At 55.2% G+C, this 17,479-nt stretch overlaps 2 protein-coding genes across 3 annotated transcripts; one reads left to right on the top strand and one right to left on the bottom strand.

Annotated features, from left to right (window-relative positions):
- Positions 1-254: 254 nt before the first annotated feature.
- SHC1 (SHC adaptor protein 1) lies at positions 255-9,479 on the bottom strand. Of its 2 annotated transcripts, XM_055140927.1 has the most exons (13): positions 9,330-9,479; positions 6,176-6,343; positions 5,593-5,663; positions 5,137-5,200; positions 4,892-5,011; positions 4,654-4,707; positions 4,489-4,540; positions 4,240-4,366; positions 3,340-3,538; positions 3,195-3,264; positions 2,986-3,114; positions 2,601-2,863; positions 255-1,886 (listed from the first exon to the last, which is right to left on the bottom strand). In XM_055140927.1, the coding sequence occupies exons 2-13, from the start codon at positions 6,338-6,340 to the stop codon at positions 1,758-1,760; spliced, it is 1,443 nt and encodes a 480-aa protein (XP_054996902.1). In that variant the 5' UTR covers positions 6,341-6,343; positions 9,330-9,479; the 3' UTR covers positions 255-1,757. The 2 variants fall into 2 exon arrangements, with proteins under 2 accessions (XP_054996902.1, XP_004619324.1); XM_004619267.2 differs by lacking the exon at positions 9,330-9,479 and having other exon boundaries at positions 6,176-8,844.
- A 115-nt stretch (positions 9,480-9,594) lies between these two features.
- CKS1B (CDC28 protein kinase regulatory subunit 1B) lies at positions 9,595-17,185 on the top strand. Its single transcript, XM_055140929.1, has 3 exons — positions 9,595-9,887; positions 13,127-13,254; positions 15,541-17,185. Exons 1-3 carry the CDS (start codon positions 9,829-9,831, stop codon positions 15,591-15,593), a joined length of 240 nt encoding a protein of 79 aa, XP_054996904.1. The 5' UTR covers positions 9,595-9,828; the 3' UTR covers positions 15,594-17,185.
- Positions 17,186-17,479: the final 294 nt, after the last annotated feature.

Genomic DNA, 17,479 nt, shown 5'->3' with positions numbered 1-17,479 from the left:
CCGCACCACTGGGCGGGGGCGGGGCCCGAAGAATCGCCCGGTCCGCACGGAGGGGGGCAGCTTGCGCGGGCCGTACCATCCCGGCACGGGGGCGCGCGGGGCCACCGGGGCTCTCCCACCCGCCCGGGGCCCCACGAGGGCTCCCCCACCCCGGCCGGCGACCCCCAGCGCCCGAGCTAAGTGCCTGGAGCGCCGACCCCTCCCAGCCCTGGGGCCGCGGCAACAATAGGCACACAGGCTTGGACAGGCCCAGGTAGAAGAAATACGGATTTTAATGAAGATTATTTCCCTTTGGTATCATAAGACCCGTGAAAACGTGGAAACAAAACAAAAACAAAAAAAGTAGGCGAGGACCGAGACAATTCTCCCTTGTCCACAAGGCCTAAACCAGAACCAGGTGAAGGCACCGCCCCCTCCCCACCTTCCAGCCTTCTCTGGGGGCAACACTGGGAGCTACTATACACTGTCCTCTGAAACTTCAGGGTTTTAATGTCCCCGAGCGAGACTAACATTCATCCAGCCAAATCTCAGCTTCCAGCCATGCCAGGGGCCCAAGGTCTCCTGCCTAGTTCATCTGCTTCTTTGGACCTCAGGTGTCTCTTGTAGAAAAGGGTAATGCAGCCCTCAGGCTGAGGTACAGAAAAGATCAACAGCTATAGAGGGGCTTTTGAAAAATCAAAGAGGTGTTGTATAAATGCAACTGATATATCATCTTGGGCATTTTTGTGTGTGCTCAAGAATAAGCCATGGAAAACAAATTCGAAAAGAACTACAACCCCAAAATATACGCATATAAAATAAAAAATAAATGCAGTTCCAAATCTACAGATGGTACTAGGGGATTGTCTACTGCTTTTAAAGTCTGAAGGCCAGTTCCCATCTCCAAAAAACCCACCTGGGAGAGTTTAGGAGGCCCCAAAACCACCTCCCCTCCCTAGACCCCTCCATCAGGGGAGATGGGTGGTTCAGGGAGGAATGGCTACATTTTGGCTGCAGAGAATACACGCATGCAACACGGAGGGGGGCTCACAGGCCACAGACTGAGCCCTTAGGCATGGGGCCTCTACCAGGAGGCACTGAACACCGAGGGGGTCCATCTCCCCCAGTGGGAGGTGGGCTCTGAGGCAATCACTGAGGGTTGCATGTCCCCTGGGAGAGGGGACAGTGGCCACTCCCGGTCTGCCCTCCCAACCTAAACTGGAGAGGATGCTGAGCAAGGAGAGGACAGGGACCCTGAAGCCAACGTGTCATCGCCCCTGTCCTTGACCTCGAGGGCCCAAGACCTCTTTGCATAAAGTATCTTCAGACCTAGGAGATGGTCAAAGGCACAAAGTTGAAAAACACTAGGTGGAAGGGTTGCTGAGAGAGGTCTGGGTTACCCTGAGCCCGGGTGGAGAGGTGGTGTGACTCATTCCCCATCCCTGGAAGAGAGACTGCTCCAGCGGACCTGTCACCGAGAGCGTGTCCCAGTACCAGGGGCACACTGCCCTGGTCTCACGTGCCCACCTTCTGGGGGAAGGGGGATCAGATTGGCACAGGCAAGGGGGCCGCTCTGTATATTAATACTTTGGTGAAAATTGGGGAGAAGTGGGCTTCTACCCCAGGCTCCTGACTCAAACCCTCTCACTCAAGAGAAGGCTGAACCCAGAGCCCCTGCTCTCCCATCTCCTCCACAAGGCCCAGCCCACAGAGCACTCCCCAAGGAGCCGAGAGGCCGAGGATGGCTGGAGGAGCTTCAGGGCATCCCGCCGTCGAGGTCACAGTTTCCGCTCCACAGGCTGCTGGAGACACAGTTCGCTGCCTGCAGATATGATGGGCAAGTGGTTGTCCATGTGGTAGCTGATCAAGTGACTGACACTCTCAAAGCGGTGATCCTTAGTCCGAACCTGGGAAATAGGAAAGGAAAGCGTGACTGAACGCAGGACAGAGACCTCAGCATCCCCCAACCCTGCAGCTGCACCATCCATTAAAGGGTAGGTCAGTCCCCATCCTGCAGACCATGAGCAAGTCAAGGGGTCAGAGGAAAGGCACAGGGGACCCCAGCCCACAGGAATCTCTAGTTCTCCTGGCACCACAAAAAACGCAGCACGTCCCAGAGCTGGCACCTAGTGCAGGTGTGGGAGGAGAGTCAGGTGCAGAAAAGAGCCCCAAGTCGGGGGAGAGGTACAGAGAGGAGATAGGGCCAGAGTATTTGTTTTTGGGCCATACCCAGTGGTGCTCAGGGTTTACTCCTGGCTCAGTGCTCGGGATCACTCCTGGCAGAACTCAGAGGACCTTATGGGATACTGGGGACCGAACCCAGGTCAGCTGCTTGCACGGTAAATGCCTTCTCCACAGTCCTATCTCTCGGGCCAGATGAACCCTGAGTCTGGTAGAGGTGGGGAGCCCCTGGGTCCTTCTGCGGAAGACCTGAGGTGCCCAAGCCCCTCCACACTCGCCACTTAGCATCACTCCTCCACAGACAAGGTGTGCTCAGAGATGTGCGGACACGAGTGTGGATCTGAGGACAGGTCAGAACTGAAGGGAACAGGGCTGAGGTGCAGAATGAGATGCTGGAACAGAGAGAGAGATGCTACCCCACCTCCTGGCAAGGCACTCACCACACCCTCAGGGTCCACCAGGAGCAGGTGTTTGGGCTGCCCACTCTGCAAACCGGTGAGCACATACTGGCCAGCTGTGGTCGTGCTCTCCCGCACCAGGAAGTCCCCATTGAGCTGCAGCATGGCCTCGGCTTCCCGCCGGCTCAGTTTCCCATGGAACCAGGGCTCTCCTCGGAGCTGCTCGGCCATAGCCGCCGCAGCCACTGCTGCTGCCGCCACTGCTGGAGCTGCTGGGGGCCCCCGCAGGGCATCTTCAAAAGGCTCTGGACATGCAGAGAGACAGCCAGACACTTTCAGTCAAGGGGAGGCAGAGATACAGGACAGACGGGTAGGCCGACTGGCAGAGGCGAGCGAAAAGCAGCAGCAGGCAGGGTGGGACACTCACTCATGTCAAAGAGGTCTCGAGGTGTGTTGCCATTGACAGCAGGAGGGGGGCCAGCCCCACCCCCTGCTTGCCGGGCCTTGTCCAGGTTCTGGACATTGACATAGGAGGGGTCATCAAAAAGCTCTCGGCCTGCCAAGGGGAAGGCAGCTTCTCAGTGACTCCGCCCTGCCTCCTGCACCCCTGGCACCCCTCCTTCATTCCTTCTGTACCTGGGCACGGTGGTGGCGGTGGCATCTGTTTGCGAACTTCTGGGTCTCCCCCAGCTGGCTGTCCCACTGGCTGCCAAGACCAAACCAAGGTGAGACTACAGGCCTGAACCAGCCCCTCCTCCAGCCCTCCAGCCCAGCAACTTACCAATGTTGCACCCAGATGGCTGGGAGGCTGGGCACTGGGTGGAGGGGGCCGAGCCGGGCCTGGGGGGGCCCCATCTCGAAGCCTCATGTCCACCACCCCCCCGAGAGGGGGTTCCTTTCCTGGGAAGTCATTGTAGTACTGATGGTCAGGGGGCTCTTCCTCCTCCTCATCCCACGCTGAGCCGTCAAAGCCGGCCATCCTGAAGGGGAGAGAGCAGTCTCAGGGGGCTCACTCAGTCGCCGGCCCACAGGAAGGTGGGCATCACTTCTCTCCCCCGTGTCAGTGAGAAAGAAAACGAGGGTCCACAAAGAAGGTTCGCAAGGCTTCCCAAGGCAGAAGGTGGATCTGTGCTCTAAACCCAGATTCCTTTTTTTTTTTTTAAGGCCACAGTCAGTGCTCAGAGGTTACTCCTGAGCATGCTCAGGGGACCATATGAGATGGCAGGGACTGGGTTGGCTATGTTCAAGGCAAACTCCCTACATGCTGTACTATCACTCTAGGTATAGTACTCAATACCTACAGCTAAGAAACGGGGAAGGCAGAAATCTCAGGAAAGAGACTCTCACTCAAGTTCTCCATGGCTTCCAAGGGCAGGAAAGCAAGGATGGAGAAAAGGGCAATAATGAGGAGCAGGCAGAGTGGGCAGCTAAGACCCACAAAACCCAGATGCCCCAAGAAGTGCTTGGGACCCCCATGTCAGCACAGGCAGCCAAGAGTAGAGCCAGCAGGCGAGAACCAGGCCAGGCCCTCAACTCTCCCACCACCACCGGAAACTAAAGAATCACCGGAAGGGGGAAACGGGCACAGGTCATTTCCTTCCCTCCACCCCTGTGAGCTCAGCCCCTCAGTTTGGCTCTTCTGGTCCCGGGCTAAGCCGCCCTCCCCAACTCATACACTCACCTGTCGTGGGGGGTAACCAGCTTGGGCGGGTTCCTGAGGTATTGTTTGAAGCGCAGCTCAAAGGCCTGGCCAATGGTGCTGATGACATCCTGAGCGAGCCCTTCAGGACACTCCAGGATGTGGCAGGCTGCAGGCACGGCAGAGATTGTACTGAGCCCCCACCCCCAGGGGGGCAGGAGGAGCCTTCCAAGGAAGTTCCCCACTTCTTGCTCACGAGCCTCCTGGAAAGCCAAGCCCACCACGCCTCACCTCTCTGATTGACTGGGTCTTTGGCAACATAGGCAACATACTCGGCCGTGTCCTAGGGGAACGATGAGAAAGGCCGGTCAGTGAGTCACCCTGAAGCCCTGGGCCTGTTCAGCTCACTGACCACCATAGCCACTGGCCCCCACAGCTCTGTTCCCTAAAACTCACCGGGTCCCCACCGGACGCAAATGAGATAGACTGCATGTGATGGTTGGCGATGATCTGCGGGGCGGAGCACAGGCCAGGAGGGGGAAGCAGCCAGTGTCAGGTGGCTGCTCCGCCCCACCAGATGCCCCCCACCACGGCCCACAAACTTGGGGTTCCCATCCCAGCACTAGGCTCCTTCCCCGGGTCCTCCTCCATTCCCCATCCTCAGATCCAGGGGTGCCGGGGCCACCCCACCCACCTGCTTGCAGTCTGCGGCCATGAGGTTGAGACTGCTGGTGGAGACGGTGAGTGTGATGGGCATCCCGGCAAACTTCAGGTTACTCCTGCCCAGGATGGAGCTGAGCGGGCGGCCACATGGCTGCAGCAGCAGGCGAAGGTGGCAGAGGGTGAGTGCGGGGGTGGGGGGAGTCGCCCTCTGCCATGCACTGCCGTCTGGCTTCCTCTCCACATGCCCCATGCCTACCTCCCCTTGACCTCTGGTACCTTTCTCCTCCTCGTAGCCCCCTTGGCACCCGGCACTGCTTCACACACCAGACTGATGGCCTCCCTGGGGAGAGAGGGGTACTCAGCCCCCCTGCCACCCCCAACCCCCACAAGGGAGGGGCGGGCCAGGCCAGGCTCCCCGGGCACTTCAGGCTCTTTGTCGTGCTGGATTGAATTAAAGGCCTTTAATATTTGATGACACAGAACGGCCGCTTCCTAGATGATTGGGTTAGGGCCTCAATGGGCAAGGCCGCACCCCCTTCCAGCAACCGGCCCCACTGCCCCCCCACAGGCAGCGGCAGCCTCCTTCCATCCACCCTATCCTCCACTCTTCCACCCACCATCAAGCCCCAGGTCCAGAGAGGCCTCGGCCCACTCAAATCAACTCCCCGCAGTCCCCTTCACCCCTGCAGCACCCACCACACCGCACCCCACCCCCACCCCACTGCCACTGACCTGGTGACCTGGGTGCGAGTGTTGAAATCCAAGGCACGCATTGACTGCAGGACCTCCACACAGCCCATGTACTGGGGGGACAGATGAGGGCACAACAGTCAGATCCCCGTTGCACAAAGGGCCCCCAACTTTCCCTTGGTTGCTCCCGACAGGCTGAAGGGTAAGGAAGTCCTGCCCACAGCCTGTGGCGACACGCCACAACAAGCCAGAGCCAACGGGACTACAGAAAGCAAAGGCCAGAGAAGCGACCTCATGCCTGCAGGAAGAGGGGCGCATGGGCAGGGCAGTGGCAGCAGGGGGGGAGGGGGGAGTGTGACAAGCCCCAGAATGGATGAGGGCACTGCAGAGAGGGACTAAAAATCACCCCTGTAGGACACAGGGGCCTCAGTGCTGCCCATTGTGCTCAATGCGGGGGTGGGGTGGGCAGGGAGAGGGAAGGGAGGGAAGGACCCGAGCAGGGGCCAGGCAGATGGCAGCAACGGTGCCCAGGGATCCTGGCAGCCCAGAGTGAACAGAAGAACTGGAGCGAGCAAGCAAGCAAGGCAGGCATGTGGGAGGGCGCGGGAAGAAGATGTTCACTCACCCGGACCAAGTAGGAAACCCCAGGTCCCATGACTTTGTCGTTGGGGTGCAGCCAGCCCCGCGTGGGCTTATTGACAAAGCTCCCGTGCCGGGTCCACTCCTCGCCCCCCAGTTGGCCCCCTTCCACCCGAGTCCGGCGCCCGCCGCCGCCACTCAGCTTGTTCATGTCCTGGAGGAGGGGCAGGGGGCCTGAGTCCCGAGGGGCTGCGCCCCCGGGCACCTCCCCATCCTCGGTCGCCCGTGCGGACCCCTCCTTCGGGCCCAGACGCCCCCCAGCTGGGTTGGCCAGCTTCAAGTGGCTCATCCGGGGGAAGAAGGAGCACAGGGTGGTGGGACTCTCATCCCCCGGCAGCGGCGGCAGGATGGGTCCCAGGGAGGAGGCAGAGGGGGACGGCAGCTCCTCCGGCGGGGTGGATCCCGAGGCACCCTCCTCCAGAGACGACAGAGACTCATTCCGAAGTGGATTGTACTTGGGCTTGGGGGGCAGGAGATCCATGGCTGGAGAGGGAGGCTGCTGCCCGGCCCGGCCCCCCTGCCAGTCAGGGGGCAAGGGGGCCAGGCAGGGGGCATCCCCAGTCCTTTAGCCCGAGCTGGCCGCCATGGCCCAGGGACCTGCGGGGGCCCTGGGGAAGGAAAGGGAACAGGCGGCTCCCACTCCCCCGGCTCAGACCCCCATAGCTCCAGGCCCCAGCCCAGCCCAGCCCAGCCTGGAGCCTCTTCTCAGGCCAGTGAAGAACGGGCAGGACCAGGAGCCGCCTGGCTCCGCCCCAGGGCGGGGCACGAAGCGGATGGCCCAATCGCGGGGACAGTGCTGACTCACAGGCTCGGAGAGGCTGAGCCCCCACCCCTGGCCCCATCACCAGGAGGGGAACCCTGGGCAGGAGGGGCGAGGGGACCAGCCCCAAACGAGCCACCAGGAATCTGGGAAGAAGCACAGTGGGAAGGGAGGGCAGCCGGGAGGAGTAGGAAGGAAAGGAGCGAGATAAGAGAAGGTCCAGATCGATTCAAGCAGGGCAAGGGCTGGCCAGAGGGAGCAGGAAGAGAGGGAGGGTAGGAGGAATGAGGGAGGAAGCCAGCAGCGGGGGCTGGAAAAGGGAGGGATCCCTGAGTCCCGCGTTTCACTTCCTGTCCTGCAGAACACTCAGACTCCTCCACCCCCCACTTCCACACAGTGGGGTGGGGGCCCCAGGGAACTGGGCCATTAGCAGTCTGCTACACCAGCTGTGGACAGGGGCTGAAGATATGCAGTCAGAAGGAAGTGGTACGGGTGGACAGGGGCCAGCCTGGGCGGCACATGGGCACTACCAGGGAGGGGCTGGACCAAACACTGGCTGGCAGAGTCTTGCTCTGGGCATGGACCTACCATGCCAACGAGAAGCAGCCACAGCCAAGCATTCATCTACCCCGCTCCCACTTCCCCAGGCCTAGTGACGCAAGCAAGGGTAGAAACAGGGAGCCAAGTGGTTAAAACTGAGGCCATGCTATACCTGCCAGGTCTGTGCACAGCCCTCCTGTTTCCAAGGTGGGAGAGACACGGTGGAACAGGTGGGTGTGAATACAGAGCATGGAGCAACAGAGGGCAAAACTCAAGCCAAGGGCAGAAGAAAGAGAAAATGGAAGATGGGTCGAGACTGGACACAGGACAGTCCCAACCCACGCCTCTCACCCACAGCATCCTGCTATGGTTCTACTTGAGAGAGCCATGGAGGAAAAGAGAAAAGTGATCAAGGACACATGAGCTCTGCAGACACCCCCACCCCCACCCCAAGAATTAAACTCTCTTCAGATTTACTCCAGATGGGAAAAAAAGATGCAAGAAATCACATGATCACTGTGGTCACCACCACCAGCACATAAGTTAGCTTGTGTCTGACCACTTCCACCTCTCCTTACTGCCCCTCCCAGGAGAGTTGTGTCACCTCTTCCAAGGAACTTGCTCCTCCTCCAGGACTCTGCCCTTGACCCCATCTCAGCATACACACCCCCCTTTCCCCAAGACAGCTACATGCACACGCCAGGTCAGCCTCATCTACACACACATATACACACCCCCGAGACAGCCATATCTATACACTCAATACATGCACATCCCAGGTCAGCTTCATGTACATACACATACACACCTCCAGGATAGACACAGACACACACAAACACCAAGTCAGCTTCATCTCCAGGGATGGGTCAGCTGGAGAAGTCTCCAGAATCCTGAGACGGGGTTAGCAACAGGTGTGGACATTTGGAAATGAGACGGGGGACCCTCTATCTGCATAGAAATAAAGAGCTTAGCCCACCAGGGAGCCGGCCCATCAGGTTCTGGGGTAGAGGCAGCATCGCAGGGAGGCAACGACTGACAGGAGAGGGGTGGGAAGTGTCAGGAAATGGCAAAAGCCTCAGGAATGTTTCCCAAAGGCCAGCGGGCTTGACGGTCAGTAATGCCCAAAGGAGAACGCGCGCTGGGGGAGGGGAAGCACCCCTAAAACAAACAAAAAACTCCCCGCACCGCAGAAACTCCCGCACCCCCGTGGCCCCAAGCACCCGAGGAGAGCCAGGTGAGAGACACCCCGCCGGGTCGGGGGCAGGAGGGCCGCGCGGAGTGGGGCTGCCGGGCCCACGCCAGCCGGCCCAGGCAGGGGCTGTCGAATCCCGAGCTTATCGGAGTCCGAGCCGGGGGCCCACTTCCCACCGCGGGCAAACGAGCCCCCGCCCAAACGGGGAGCGCGGGCCGGGCAAGTCCTCTGAGCGGAAGGCACGGTTCGCCAGGGGCCGGCCCGGGTCACGCTCGCGGGGGGCGCGGCCCACGAGGGCCCGGGACGGGCGGACGTGGACGCGGAAGGGGCGGGGCGGGGCGGCTCTCGGAGGGGCAGCACTCCGGGACTCGGAGCTGGCGGAGAGCGGGCGGGGGCCGGGGGCGCCGCGCCCGGAGGCTCGGGGGCGGGGCTTCCAGGGAAGCCGGGAGGCGGGGTGGGGCCGGGACCGAGGCACACAAAACAAGTCGGGGTTCGCAGAGCCCCCCGAAGCTGGGAGGTGGAACTTCCGGAGAGGGGGTCTCAGGGGGCGGGGCTTTACAAGGAAGACCGGAAGTAGGGTCCAGGGAGAGGGGTTCCGGGGTGAAAGAACGGGTCACTTGGGAAAAAAAAAAAAAGAACTCCACTCACCAGGGCCTCATGGAGTCTCCGCACCGCACCGCGGGCCGATTTGGTTCCGGATCACACCAGTGCCTCTCTGGGTCGCTGCTCCAACTTTCTCCACAGGCCCGGACTCCCAGGAGAAACTTTATTGCACTCACTTCCGGCCTCGCTCACCCCTGACCCTCTACCTCAGCGTCCCGCCCACACCCAGCCCACTTTCCCAGAGCAGCCAATAGCAGCACGGGAGCGCGTACCAGCGCGCTGGGAGCCAGGGACCGGCCCATTTTGAATCTGAGCTCGCTCCTGAGGCACGTAAGAGCTGTGCGCCAATCGGAACGGAAAGAGCCGCCAAGTTGGACCAATCGGAGGCCTGGAGGTGGAGCTGTCCCTCCCTAAACCTCAGGGGCCAATCGGAAGCGCGGGCGGCGTGTTTGAAAGCGAGGCCGGAGCGAGTGGGAGCGCGTGCTTCTGGGAGTTGCTTGGAGGTTGGCGTCGCGGGGCTGGAGTTCCTCAAGGCGGAGCGATTATGTCGCACAAACAAATTTACTACTCGGACAAATACGACGACGAGGAATTCGAGTACCGGTTAGTGCCGCACGGGGGGCTGGAGCGAGGTCGTGAACTTTGGCAAGTTAGGGCTCCGGGAGAGACCGGACTGGACGGAAGCGAAGGCCGCAGCGCATGCGCGGGAGGCTAACGGGACGCGGAGCGCTGCGTGGAAGCGGAAGGCGCATGCGCGGAGAGGGGCTGGGTTGCTCGTTGGAGAAACAAAGTGGGACTGGGTTGGAGGCTTTCCGCCTGTTCAGGGATGGCGGGGGGCAGGGGGCAGGGCGTGGTAAGAGTGCTAGCAAATTGACAATTTTTTTGGGTTTCTGGCTATGGGGAGCAAAACTCAGTGGTAGAACTCTCGCCCTTGCGTGACTGCTGAAACCCAGGGTTCGAGTCCCTGCCCGCAGTCGGGTTTCCAGCTCGAGCTCTCAGATCTTTGGACGAGTTGCATTACCGCAACCATAGACCCGAAAGGAAGCACGGGAGAACTGGCATTTTCCGCCTCTGGTCCTTAATGCCAGAGGAGTTGAGTATTGCTCATTCGTGGAAAAGGGGCCTCGAGGAACCGGTGTTGAGTAAAGCTGGCCGGGACCGTGAAGGCAAGACTTTGCAAATGTCTGTAAAGGAACCTATTTAGGAAGCGGTTATGAGAGCTTATAGGCTGCAGGTGTACCTGCCACAGTGCAAGGCTTCCAACACCTGAAAATCTGCAAGATACTGGCAGGCTTGGGAATACAGAAGATGAGCGTTATGATCCTGTACGTTGCAGTGGGAGCCCAAGGACTCCTACTAGAGTGTTTGCACTTAATCCTAAATCCTTCATTCCAGACTGGAAAATCAAGGAAGGAAGCCACAAACGTTGGCACTTCACAAGTCTGTGTTCACTGTACTACGTAAAATGACTTCCTAGTTTGAATCTTCTCCATGGAAGGAAGAAAATGCAAATATTACTCTTGTGTTTCCCCTCCAGTCTCTTGCAAGACTGTGAGCCTTCTGTAGAACTGGGTATGGGCTCACAAATATATGACATCTGTATGCTGTGTCCTTGGGGACAGCCCCAGCCCCGCCCCTAGGCTATGCTTAGACACAATTAACTTTCCTTTTTTTTCCTCGCCGATTCCCTCTACCCAGCGCAGAGCAAATTAAAACTGTGCTTATGACATGGGGACAGGGAATAGTAGTCACAAGTCACATCCCCTGAGAAATGGAAGTCTTGGTAGTGGTATTTTGGTTTAGGAAAGGTGTTTGAGAACTTGGAGAAAGAGAACTCATTGGGCTGGAGTATGGAGTATATGCTTTGCAGATGGGAGGCTGGGATTGGGATTCAACCCCTGAGCACCTCCATATGTGAGAAGAAAGAGAAAAGAGAGGCATTTGATTTGGGAGTTTTGTTGGTTTTATTTTGGTCTCATTAGGTATTGAGGCCTAGCTTAGTGCCAGGGGCCTGTTAAAATGTAAACTCTTTTTAGACTTTTGGACAGGAATGATTCTTGGAGAAATAACTCAATGTCACAGAGAGGGCAGTTAGTACCTTTTCACTGAGTCTGAGGAAGTCTCTGTGGCTTAGTCTGATTCGAGTCAGAGTAATTTATTTGCCAGGAAAGGAGACTTTTCCTTGGTTAGGAAAACATGGAATTTCCCAAAGGCAGCCTGGTGGCACATCCCTCCAGAGATGAGACAGTGAGATTCCAGATAAGAGATTTCAGTTTCCTGTTTCCCAGTGGCTCCTTAACAGCCCTTCACAAATGATCTTTCCCATCCTTGACAGTCTGGCTCAGAATGACCTCAAATAAATTAATAGCCTTAGGATACTCAATGAGAATGGGGCTTCTTAAACTTCCCACTTCAACCCCTTTACACCCAGAGAATCTTTGTTGTGTTGTTTGGTTTGTTGGTTAGCGTTAGGGCACACCCAGCGGTGCTCAGGGCTCATTTCTAGCTCTGCGTTCAGGGATCACTCTGGCAGGGATCAGGGAACCTGACATGGTGCCAGAGATCAAACCTGGGTCACCTACATGCAAGGAAAACATGTCCCCTGCTGTACCACCCCTGACCCCTCACCTAAGAAATTTTTCCCTAGCCCTGAGTATACAAAATGGGTGTACAAATCAAGTATTTGCTGATAATAAACCATAAATTTTTATTTTGGGGGGCGTCATTGATGCCAGGAAGCAAACCTGAACCCCTCACATGCAAAGTATGCACTCAGTCCACCGAGCTATCTCTTCAGACTGACTTACTTTCAGAGAAAGGACCACACCTAGCAGTGCTCAGGGATAAGTCCTGACTCTACACTTAGGGATCATTACTGGCAGGATTTGGGGGAACCATGCAGGGTGCTGGGGATCAGCTGCCAGCAAGGCACATTCCCTCCCCACCATAGTCTCATTCTGGTCCCTCGAGTCCCACTTTAAAACACATTTTTCGGGGCTGGAGCGATAACACTAGTGGGTAGGGTGCTTGCCTTGCACATGGCGGGCCTGGGTTCGATCACCAGCATCCCATATGGTCCCCTGAGCACCACCAGGAGTAATTCCTGAGTGCAGAGCCAGGAGTAACCCCTGTGCATCACTGAGTGTGACCCAAAAAGCAAAAAAAAAAAATCACATTTTTCGAGCAAGGGAAATCGCTTAGCAGTCAAGTACCTCCCTTGCATGTGTAAGGCCCTGGGTTCCAATTCCCTAGCATCACAAAAAGAAAAACTATAAAGCACCTTTTTCATGGCTCTCCTATTCAGTGATAAAGACCCACGTGGGGTTGTGATGGTCCAGTTAAAGACACTAGGAACGGGTGCTGGAGCAATAGTACTGCAGGTAGGCAACCATTGCCTTGCATGCAGTCGACCCATGTTTGTTCCCAGAATCCCATATAGTCCCCTGAGCTCACCCAGAGTGATTCCTGAGCACAGAGCCAGGAGTAAGCCCTGAGCATCACCAGATGAATGACCCTCACCCCACCCCCTGTAAAAAAAAAAGCTAGGGATAGGAGACTAGCTGTAAGCTCCAGCAGAGAGGCAGCGTTTCCCAAGTACTTGTGATCTTGTTGTTCACTTGGTTGATTTGGGCTTTTTCATGCTTTTGTGACAATTGACATAGCTTGGCTTTTATTTCTAGCTGCCTCTACCATACAGTAAGATGTATGAACCCCCATTAAAGCCAAGGTGATTTTTTTCCCCCCAGGGTGATCTTTGTGGTGGCTTTGTGTGCAGGTGCTTTACTAATGGACCATACCCTGTATGAATGCAGATTCCCACTTTCTCATGTTTCTGTTTACAGGCATGTCATGTTGCCCAAGGATATAGCCAAGCTGGTCCCTAAAACCCATTTGATGTCTGAGTCGGAATGGCGGAATCTTGGCGTTCAACAAAGTCAGGGATGGGTCCACTATATGATCCATGAACCAGGTCAGTGCAATGGATGAACACAACCATGTATGACTGCTTCCCTGAGGGAGTGACAAATTTGCATGATCCACAGGAAGAAAGGGCAGGGAGATGGTATAGACTAGGGCCCTTGCCTTGTACACGGCCAACCCTGGTTTCATCCCATATGGTCCCCTGAGCATCTAAGTAGTCAAACTTGAGCATCACCTGATGTGGTTCCAAAAGAAAAAAAGAAAGGCATGGAGTATTACTGGTTCTTTACCCAGTTTCTAGGGAAACTGGAGTGATCAAAATGAGGATAAATGTAGCGTCTTTAGATAGTACAGTGGGTAGGGCACTTACCTTGCACACGTCTGACCCAAGACTAATCCCCGGCATGTCATTTGGTCTCCCATGCACCACCAGGCATAATTTCTGAGTGCAGAACTAGTCCTCAGGGGTGAGGACTACCGGCTGTGGCCCTCTGAGCTCCCCAAGTGTATTCCCTGAGCATCACCTGCTGTGGCCCAAAAACCAAAACAAAAGTAATTTTTTTAAAAATTTTTTAAATTTTAGGGGCTGGAGTGATAGCATAGCGGGTAGGGCGTTTGCCTTGCACGCGGCCGACCCGGGTTCAAATCCCAGCATCCCATATGGTCCCCTGAGCACCGCCAGGAGTAATTTCCTGAGTGCAGAGCCAGGAGTAACCCCTGTGCATCGCCAGGTGTGACCCAAAAACCAAAAAAAAAAAAAAAAAAAAAAAAATTTTAATTTTATTGAATCACAATGAGATAGTTACAAGCTTTCATGTTTGGGTTACAATTTCACAATGATCAAATACCCATCCCTCCACCAGTGCACATTCCCCACCACCAGTATCCCGGGTATACCCCCCCCTTACCCACCCTCCCCCTGCCTCTAAGGCAGACAATATTCCCCATATTCTCTCTCTCTGTTAACAGAAGTAATGTCTTAAAGTTCTGAAACAAACGTCCTTTCATCTCTAGTTCAGTCAGAGGGTATTTTTATTGGTGGTGGTTTTTGTTTTGGGGCCCCACCTGGCTGTGTCAGGGCTTACTCCTTCCTGGCTTTGCAAAGGGGACAATATGCAATGCTGGGGATTAAACCTGGGTTGGCTGCCTGCAAGGCAAATGATAGTACCTGCTATACTATCCCTCCAGTTACTTTTTTTTTTTTTTTTTTTGTGGGAGGGAGTTGGTCCATATCCTGCCATAGTAAACCCAGGTTAAAGGGTTTACTTTTGGCTCTATGCTCAGGGATCACTCCTTGTACTTTTTTTTTTCCTTTTTGGTTCACACCTGGGCTGGAGCGATAGCGCAGCGGGTAGGGTATTTGCCTTGCATGCAGCTGACCTGGGTTCAATTCCTCTGCCCCTCCCGGAGAGCCCAGCAAGCTACCGAGAGTATCTCGCCCGCACGGCAGAGCCTGGCAAGCTACCTGTGGCATATTCAGTATGCCAAAAACAGTAACAATAACTCTTACAATGGAGATGTTACTGGTGCCCGCTTGAGCTTATCGATGACAGGGTCATACCTGGTGATGCTCAAGGGTTACTCCTATCTCTGCACTCAGGAATTACTCCTGGGGACCAAATGGGGACCAAGCCCTGGTCGTCCACGTGCAAGGCTAATGCCCTCCCTGCTGTACTATCAATACTCCAGCCCTCAGGGATTAGTTCTGGCTAGGCTTGAAGGACATTATATGGTGTTGGGGATCAAGCCCGGGTCAGCAGCATTCAAGGCAAGTGTCATTCCTGCTGTGCTGTCTCTGCAGCCCAGGAGAGTATGCTTTAACTAAGAACATATATGTCCTAGTTGTGAACTTATGACCCCTGCTTTATTCTCCATCAGAAAGCAAATTTCTTGGCTGGAGAGCTAGTACAAGTGATAAGGCACTTGCCTTAAACACGGCCATCCCCTTTGATTCCTAGAACCGCATAGGGTCCCCAGAGCCCCTGTCAGAACTGATCCCTTAGCACCCGATGGGTGTGGCCCCAAAGCAAAAGAGACAAAAGGAAGCAAATCCTGGATGTGTTCCCAAAAAGCCAAGGAAAGTATTTGTCTTGATAAGACACCAGACACCAACTGCAGGGCAGAAGGAATTAAAGGGCCCTGGGGCTGTTCAAACCACACGCACTGCTGGCCTTGTGCTCAGATAACAGGCTCTGGGTCTGCTGCTGAGGCCACAGACTCACAGCTTAATTCAGTTACCGAGATCTTGGGGGCTGATAGCTGGGAGGTGGGATCCATGCTAGGTCATGCGTAGAGTGGTGGAAGCTCTGCTCTTAGATTTCACTCACTCTTACAGAACCACACATCTTGCTGTTCCGGAGGCCACTCCCCAAGAAGCCAAAGAAATGAAGCTGGCGAGCCACCCTGCAGCCTGGCGCTGTCCGCAGCTGTCCTCATTTGCTAGCATCTTCCCAATGACATTGTTGTGTTGCCTTGTTTCTCACCTTGATATTTAAAGGATGTTCGTTCCATACAATGTTTGAATGTGCTGGTGGCTGCTTTGCTTCTTGAGCAGAGTCAGCAGCACCACAGCCCAGCCAGAGATGCTCCTGGGCTGAGTCTCTGCTGAGTGTGACCCCGAGAGCCACGGCAAGCACCGTCTCTGGCTGAGCACACTCCATAGCGTGGGTAGGACGCACCTGCCTCTCAGACCATGCTGTTACAGGGATTATCAACTTGCTATTTAGATGGGTTTTTCTTCCTTTTCTTGCCCGGTGTTGTATGTATGGTGTTTCAATGTATTGGAAAATTTCCTTTTTTTTTTTTCTCCAAGAACTCTGTTCCATTTTGCAGCCTTGATTAAAGAGGAAGTTTTAATAATGAAATTATCTCATTGTTGGCTGGGGAGGTGATTTTAAGGACTGGAACAGATGCTCTGCATGTGGAAGCTCCAGGTTCGATCTGATACAGCATGGTCCCTCCTGGAAACCCTGAACGGGAGAGTAGCTCCTGGACACCTCAGGAGATGGCACAAAAACAAATTCTCTTAGTTGTGAAATCTGGGACTGGAGAGATAGTAGAATGGGTAGGATACTTGCTTTGCCTGCGGCCAAGCTGGATTCATCCCTGGCAACCCATATGGCCCCATAGTAATTCCTGAGTAATTCCTGAGTGCAGAACCAAGAGTAATCCCTGAGCATCTCCAGGTACAGCCCCAAAACAACAAAAGATTTTCCCTTTCTCAGGGTGAGCATTGAATTGATTATATACTCTTTAGTTCATGAAACTTAGCATCCAGGTAACTGGCTCCTAACCTACTTTACGGTAAGCAGACTTATTATGAATATCTAGTATAAACTTTGCAAGAGAAGATATATAGGGCTAATAGCATTAAAACAAAAGAGCTGGAGGGGGCAGTGAAGAATGGAGAGCAACAGTACAATGGGTAGGGCGTTTGCCTTGCACACACCAACCTAGGTTCAATCCCTGGCATCCCATATGGTCCCCCAAGCCAGCCAGGAATAATTTCTGAACACTGCTAAGTGGAGCCCCCCAAAAAATAAAATGGGCTAGAGCTAGGGATGGAGAGAGAATATAGAGCTAAAAGTACTTTGCCTTGCATGCAGTAAATAATTCCAACATACCTGTGGTCTCCCAGGAACCTCCAGGAGTGATGCCTGAGTACAGCCTGGTGTTGCTCAAAAACAAACAACATAAAAGTTGTAATCTGGGATGCTTCCTCTGACACAAGCCTAATACCATATGAGGAGAAGAGGTGATAGTGCATTCTACTTACTTTCCGTCCGGCCTAAGACTCAGGCACACCTATCACCTATACATTGGACACAGTGATTGGGGTGTTTTCAGCAATTTTTTTTTCTTTTTGGGTCACACCTGGCGATGCACAAAGGTTACTCCTGGCTCTGCACTCAGGAATTACTCCTGGCAGTGCTCGGGGGACCATATGGGATGCTGGGAGCAAACTCCCTACCCGCTGTGCTATGGCTCCAGCCGAGTCATTCTTTTGTTTGTTTCATTTTTTGGGTCACATCCGGTGATGCTCAGGGCTTACTCCTGGCTCTGCACTCAGGAATTACTCCTGATGGTGCTCTGGGGACCATATGGGATGCTGGGAATCGAACCCGGGTCAGCCTTGTGCAAGGCAAACACCCTACCTGCTGTGCTATTGCTCCAGCCCCACCCTGAGTCATTCTTAAGGTGAGCACTGGAATCACTTGGTGGCTTTAAAGGTACTGATACTAAATCAGACTGGAGCAATAGCACATCAGGTAGGG

Source organism: Sorex araneus, chromosome 5, assembly GCF_027595985.1.
Source record: "Sorex araneus isolate mSorAra2 chromosome 5, mSorAra2.pri, whole genome shotgun sequence".
Lineage (NCBI taxonomy): Eukaryota > Metazoa > Chordata > Mammalia > Eulipotyphla > Soricidae > Sorex > Sorex araneus.
This window is presented reverse-complemented; position numbering and strand designations above follow the sequence as displayed.